This window comes from Osmerus eperlanus, chromosome 28, assembly GCF_963692335.1.
Source record: "Osmerus eperlanus chromosome 28, fOsmEpe2.1, whole genome shotgun sequence".
NCBI classification, from domain to species: domain Eukaryota; kingdom Metazoa; phylum Chordata; class Actinopteri; order Osmeriformes; family Osmeridae; genus Osmerus; species Osmerus eperlanus.
The window spans coordinates 4,816,423-4,823,922 of NC_085045.1; the positions used below are offsets into that span (position 1 = coordinate 4,816,423).

The 7,500-nt window shown below is 47.7% G+C and overlaps 1 protein-coding gene across 1 annotated transcript in view; it reads left to right on the top strand.

Annotated features, from left to right (window-relative positions):
* sv2ca (synaptic vesicle glycoprotein 2Ca) overlaps positions 1-7,500 on the top strand; it is a 16,856-nt gene that overhangs the window by 1,127 nt on the left and 8,229 nt on the right. Inside the window, exons 2-3 of the mRNA XM_062454080.1 lie at positions 5,189-5,369; positions 6,917-7,068. Coding sequence (XP_062310064.1) covers positions 5,189-5,369; positions 6,917-7,068 — 333 coding nt within the window. The remainder of the gene's footprint in view (positions 1-5,188; positions 5,370-6,916; positions 7,069-7,500) is intronic.

The following is a 7,500-nucleotide window of genomic DNA, read 5'->3' on the forward strand; positions in this document are numbered from 1 at the left end:
GAGAGAGGACCAAGGAAGAGGAGGGAAGGAGAGCTTAATGAGAGTGGAGAGAAGGAGGTACGAAGGGGGATGTGGGGATGGAAAGACGGAGGGAGTGTGAGACGGAGTGGGGAAACGATAGAGTGAGGGAAAGGTGGGGAGGGAAAGAGAGGAAGAGAGAGAGAGGAAGAGGCAGACGATATCTGATCATCAGTACCGAGAGCTGAGTGAGATAGTGGATAAGACATGCTAATCTTCTCCAGCACAATTAAACAATAGAATCCCTCGCCCTATCGCCATCGACCTCTTTCTTTTGTTCACCCCGTGTTCCCGTACCCCCGTACCCTCCCTCCCTCGCTCGGGGGCTGTCATTCCTGCCAGATCGCTCTCACGTTTATTTGTTGCATTGTCGTTCTCTCTGTCCCCTCTTTTTTTCATCTCCCCTCGACTAATTCCCTCTCGTTCTCTTCCTCTGCCTCCTTCCGTTCCTGTGCCTCTCGCTCTCCTTCTTCCCTTTCTCCCTCCCTCCCTCCCTCCCTCCCTCCCTCCCCTCCCCCCCCCCTCGGTGTGTGTGTGTGTGGGGAGCCAGTGGTGCAGGTCCACGGGCAGCTGGGTATGGCTAAACTGCAGCGAGATAGCTGTGCCACTGCAGATAGAATACCACGAGTGCAGCTCCACTGTGTGGGAGTGTGTTTGTGTGCTGGCGCAGACAGCCTTTCCTGTGTGTGTGCAGTTGCGTTGAATGACTTTTATTAGCGTGCGTGTGTGTGGGGTGGCAGAGACGTTTTATGCGTGGGTGGGCGTGTGTGTGTGTGTGTTTCAAAGAGAGAGGGATAAGGAAAGAGAGATGGGTTGAGAGAAAGAAAAATTGTGTGGGGAGGGGGATGCTGTGTTTTAGATAGGGCTTTTAGTTCAAATGCGTGTGTGTGTGTGAGAGAACACTTGTGTGAGTGTGTATCTGTACGGGAGAGACAACACACCAAACATGCTACACCAGCAAACACCAGACCAGCAATAACAGGCCGTGTGCATGATATCGTTCCACTGCCTTACTGAGTGTTCACAGGGTACAAATAATTCACGCCTATCTGTTTCATTATCGTTAATGCCAGGCAGCTTGGTGTCATTACTGTAGCTTAGTGAGTCATCCCCCGGCTCCTGAACATTCAGCCCTTAGCCTGCGGAGATAAGTTACTTTCCTGAAGATTTCTTTGAAATCCTGCCCTTTCTGCCTGAATCATGACAAAGACAGCGATCTCTTTTTTCGGCGGAGGTGGCGCTTTTCCTCGGCAAAAGAGGGGGCACGACTACAGCGAAGCCTGACATGATGTACTACAAATGTGATTACACGCTGCTCAGTGTACAGGGGCTGGGAGCAGGGGAGGAGAGGAGAGAAGGGTGGGAGGCAAGAGAGAGGAGAAAGGGAGACGCGCCGAGAAAGAACAAAATGAAGAGACTGGGGGGGGGGGGGGACGAGACAGAGAGACAAACCCGAAACTAAAAAGGAAATTATAGTGAACATGTGAGAGGAGCGAGAAAGAGAGAAAGACAAAAAGGAGGAGATGAGGTTAGGAGGTAGAAGGGGGGGGGGGGGATCACGCCGTTCGTAGAAGCCATAGATGTAGCACCAGGCATGCTGTGCCCTGCACAACAGGCAGAGTAGATAGAAGAGAGCGGGGCGTTTTGTGTGGCGCTGGAACAGTTTGCCCCGCTAAGAGCGAAGAGCATGAAAGCATGAAATCGGAAAAGAGGCCGTGATGTAGCTCAGCGCTCCCACGGATCTCTGGGGGCTCCTCGCGATCTGACAGCACACCAAAATAAAAAACACCACATGCAGGGCCTTCCCCACACCCTCTCTATTCTCTCTCTCTCTCTCTCTCTCTCTCTCTCTCTTGCTCTCTCTCTTTCTCTCTCTCTGTCTCTCTCTCTCTTTCATTCTTTCTTACTCTTGTTCTCTGACTCCAGCTGCCTCTCTAATTCCTGATTTTTTTATCCTTTTTTCTCTTTCACTCTCTTCCTCTCTATCTCTTTTTTTTCTTCCTCCAATTGTTCGTCTTCTCTCTGACACTATTGACACTGTTTCTCTCTCTCTTCCAGGCTTTCTCTTAGCTCCTCCCTCATTATCTCTCTCCTCTTATGTCATCGTCCTCCTCTCTCCTTGTTTGATCTTTTAAGATTCAAACTCTTTCATTATTCTTCCTTCTTTCCAATGTTTTTCAAGGGGAGGGACGAGGGGGGGGGGGGAGTGTTGGTTTGAAGCTTTTGACTGGTGTTGATTGTGATTTTATCTCATGAAAGGCCAGAAGCTGCATAGTTTAAACCCCCACCAACCCTAACCCTGGTGTTGAAAGTAAGACTGAAATGGTATGCTGTACTGTATACATTTCCGTATCAATCTTTTTCATTCAATGTTTTTTTTTGTGTGTGTGAGGCGCCGTGAGTGAGGATAGTGAGGCAGCAAGCTTGGGACTTTTCTTTCAAAGGCTCCTCCTTCAGAGTCAGCGGTGTCTGCTGAATATGTATAAAGCTGAGACGTTTCGGGAATCCAACCCGAAGCTTGTGGGAAGGTTAGAGCTGAGAACTGTGGAGTTATGGATTCCGTGTTTTTTTTCAGATCTCATTCATATTATCTCTCTAAAGAATGTGATATTCAGAACTTCAACTTTTTCGAAGATCTTCAAATAGAATTTGAACGTCCTCCTCTCAAAGTTCAAGCACTGACGCACATTCATACCCAGACTGCATCACTCCGATGACGGCCGAGGGTGTTCAGTGCAAGGAATTGAGTTCTTTTCATTTAAGGCCTTCTCAGAGACGAGAAGGCCTCATACAGTAAACCAAGCCTGACAGGACCGGGAATGGCCACTGGTCATCTAGGAAGGGCAGGACTGACCCACTATGACACCCAGGGCTGTACTTCCCTGTAGCTTTAACTAGGCTAATGCTGGGCCAATGTACGTTCAGCCACAGTTCTTTCATATGGTGAGCTACACGGTACACTGCGCTGGCCATGTGTGGACACCATTAATGTAAGGTCAGCGTGGTTTCATGTTTTCAGTGAGTATCTCTGAAGTGTTGTGCTCTCTCTGACAGTCCCCCTAGCCCGACTTCTGTCAGGTGCAGCTCTCCAGGGTCCTGACTACAGACCGCAGCCTAGGAATCAGTTTAACTTGACAGAGAGAGACAGAGAGAGAGAGACAGAGAGAGAGAGAGACAGAGAGAGAGAGAGACAGAGAGAGAGACCGAGAGAGAGAGACCGAGAGAGAGAGACCGAGAGAGAGAGACCAAGAGAGAGAGAGAGAGAATAGGTGGGGGGTTCTTTGTAAACCTGAATTAGCTGCTTTTAGCTGCTATTCTTAGCTGCTATTCTTCCATTTGTGGCTGAACTGGAATAGGTATTTTGGGTTTATTGTAACCTTGAAATGTAGACTATAGCCCTTTTGGCACCTGTGCTGACAACACACTCTGGGCCAGGCAGCAAAGTGGGATGCCACGATCAATAAGTTCATTACCTAATGGAAGATCCTCAGGGGGTTGTGACCATGATGAGTCTTTTTAAAATGTATTCGCATTCTGCATTCGACTATAATTCCCAACAAGTCGCATTAATGAGACATGTAGATGTAGAGATTTTGTTGCACTTTAGAAACGAATGCTTTTGTGGCAGCCATATTTCAAGATGGCTGCCACACAAATCACAAGGATGCCCCCAGCCTGCCCCCTGATGTAAAAGAGACCTGTCTGTCCCAGCCATATGCTCTTGGACCGGAGATGAGATCTGACTGAAGTCATAAAACAAATGAGGTGTATCCTGCATCGCTGCCTTGTAATGGCTTAGACATAGTGCCTTCTACCCCAGGCCAAGCTATATCCAAGCATGTGTAAGCAGAATGTGGCCAGATCTGTTGCAATCTGTTGTTTTGGTCTTTGCGTCGACTTTGAGAATACAAATGAAAGCCCTCTTCCTTGAAGCATTGCTGAATGCCTCAGCTTGTTTGCAAGTAGCAAAGATCCGAAAATATATTCCCGTCCACCAATAATGCACAAGGACTAACACTTAGCCATAAAGCATCTATTTTCATCAAAGCATCTCTGTAACTCTCAGCCAGGTAAAGCTACAGATATCTGAAAGGAACAATATAAAACAAGGGATGACGTGAGGGAGGAGCGGAACGGGAGGGGAGATGATGAATGCTGCAGAGAAGCCGGTGGAAGGATCCACAATCAGACGGAAACTAAACGAGCGCTGCATGATGAAGAGTCCCTGTTTGGGAACACCATCAGGATCATCAGTAGGGGGAAATCAATGGTGTTTTGTTGGAACATTGATTGCCCACCCGATGAGGGAAGCTTAAAGGAGAGCAGAGGGCCCGTTGCAAAGTCGCCCGTTATCACTGTGCTCGTGTGTCATCCCATTTACTGGTGTCTGTGGTTTCAAGTCTATTCAACAGTGCGTTTATTCACTGTGTTACTGCTCAGCGGACAGTGCTTGGCTTTAACTGGGGTGGTGTTCCACTTCAGATTCTTAGTTACAGGTTGAGGATCGGTAAGTACAGCTCCGGCTAAAGCAATGGGCTCACCCTAGTGTAGACAAGCTGGAAATTGTGAAAAATATGAAGGTCATGGGGAATTTGTTTCTTTGGCTAAGGCCTGAGGAAAAAGTGTAGTGGGAACATTGTGCTGGTATATGTATGTGTCTGTGTGTGTGTGATGTATCTTTGCCATGGCCAAAGCTGACACAGGAACAGTATCAGGGTGTGATACTGTATCTTTACCCACCTGTCATTCAGCCAAAATGCACATTGAACTCTCCCCCTTTAGCATGGCTTAAGGTTTTCCATTCAAGATAGATTCATGGCAATTTCCCTTTTAAACTGTATTAATGAGAAACAGTCTGTTCTGACTCGGGTAATCATGAAGCTTTATGCAACGTCATACCTTACTTTGACACTTTTATGTCCGATCATTTAGCGTCAGACTCCTGCGAGACAATAATTCTCAAGTGCTTCCTGGCAGAGTTGTGATGTCAGAGAACAAGTAGCGTTGAAAGGGATAAGATACTGTGCTTTTGTGTCCTCTCTCCTTCTCTCTCTCTCTCTCTCTCTCTCTCTCTCTCTCTCTCTCTCTCTCTCTCTCTCTCTCTCTCTCTCTCTCTCTGTCTCTCTGTGTCTCTCTCTCTGTCTCTCTCTGTCTCTCGATCTGTCTGCAGGCAGCATCGTGTACGTGGGGATGATGCTGGGAGCCTTCTTCTGGGGGGGCATGTCAGACAAGGTGGGCCGCAGACAGTGCCTGCTCATCTGCATGTCCATGAACGGCTTCTTCGCCTTCCTGTCCTCCTTCGTCCAGGGCTACGGTGTCTTCCTGCTCTGCCGCATAGTGGCAGGCTTCGGGTGAGCCCCGCACACTCCACTCCCGACGGAAACACACCAGGTCCCGGATAAATATGTCGATATTCTCTTTAAGAACGATTTTCAGCACCGTATCAGGGCTGAATCTGTCGAGGAAACCAAGCTTAGGGAAACTAGGAAATGTACATCTCGATGCGATGTGTGTCTCCAGCTGTCCTATCCATTACTGTGACTGTTTGTTAATGTCAGGCTATCTTCCACGGAGACCTGTCGTCTAATGAGCACACACTAGCTTCTTGGGTTAATCACGCTTCTCTAATGGAAATCCAGTCCTGAATCCCTCTGTCAACATTTACTCTCACAGCCAGTGGTGATTGGTTGGGGGGGGGATCAAAGAAATAATCCCTCTACCTTCACTATTTCACCTGTGGTTTCATTATCATCTGTGGTTTCATTCTCATCTAAGGACTGGGGCCTGACCTGACTTGTCTACATTGAGTACATAATGTCTGTCTGTCGGTCGGTCTGTCGGGAAGTTTGTTTGTTTGACAGTAATTGAACGCCCCCTTAATGAAAGTGTGCAAACCCACAACTACATCAGTGACAGCTGGGATTCAGCCTTAAAACCTCTCCCTGCAGAGGTGGGACTTTGTAGATACATCTGTCTATCACACAGCGCAAGGGGATTAGTCCTTGTAATGTCGCCCGTGAAATGTTTTAAGTGTCGGAAACATCAAATATTAATTAGCATAGAAATCAAGTTTCTAATTGTCTTATGTCTTGAAAAACAACATTTGAATAATTGAAAGAGCAACTTTGAAGTTGAGAAACCGTCGAGAAAACCAATGATTCAGAAATGTTAGCTAATCCCCCAGCAGTTTAATTCAAACCCTTCTGGAAGTGAAAAGTTTCCGAAAACGTTTTTCTCCGGTCACGTCCATCGACATCCTGTCCTCCTCTCAAACTCGTCTCTCTCTACAAGGAACAAGGACCCTCCGACAGCTGTACGAGGCGCTGTTTCAGGAAAAGAACCGGGCCTTTGTGATGGGCGAGTGACAAGACTCTGTTGAAACAGGAACACCATATTTGCTCGCTGCACAGAGATAGCAACATGAGACAAGAGAATTGATCTATGGAAACATGTGGCGGGTGTGTGTTCCATTTAAGAACTCATTGAGTAATTGCTTTCCCGCCTCTTTCCCTGGAGCCCCTTAGAGTAATTGAAAAGGCCTGCCAAACAGCCTACAGGGGCCAAGCTTGTGAATCCCCAAGGACTGGCTCTCAGCCTAATGGTTAACAGGAACACCAAGGAAATGCCCTCTGTTTGGGACGAGGGCTGCTCCGTTTAGTCAGCATCATGATCGTTGATCGTCTTTATCCAGGATCTCTGGCGTCTGTTCCAAAAGGACTTCTAGAAAGTCATCCGACTGAAATCACTCAGTTTCTGTTGATCGGTTTTCTATCATTTGGCTATGCACTGTGTGTTCTACTTTATTTCAAATGGTGTTATGTTAACTGACGTTCTGCCCTCTCCAGTGATCCACCTGTCCCCCCTCTGAATCTCCTCTCCTTCATCTCCCCTCCTGCAGGATAGGGGGCGCTGTTCCCATCGTGTTCTCCTTCTTTGCAGAGGTGCTCTCCAGGGAGAAGAGAGGGGAGCACCTGAGCTGGCTGTGCATGTTCTGGATGATCGGAGAGATCTATGCCTCGGCCATGGCCTGGGCCATCATCCCTCACTATGGTGAGCGGGACTGTATCACACACACACACACACACACACACACGCATACACACCCACACACACACACACATGCTTACACATGCACACAGATACACACACATACTACTAATATAATACGTAATACATAGGAGCTTGTTAGAATGTAAAGGAATCATATATGCCTTCAAAAGTATGAAGTTGGAAAAAGTTGATTGGTTTGTAGATAGGGTGCAGCAAAGTAGGTGAGAGTTTGGCTGTGAGCCAGGGAAGCAACCATACTGCCCCGGCATGGGAAGTGATGAAGTCATTTCTCTAAGTGATTGCTCAACGGAGAGAAGGTGGTGTGATTTATGCATACCAAGGTCTAGGAGCGATGGGGAAATGCACACATAAGCATGCACACATGTGCGCACACACACACACACACACACTGGGATGGGAAGCCGTGATTTA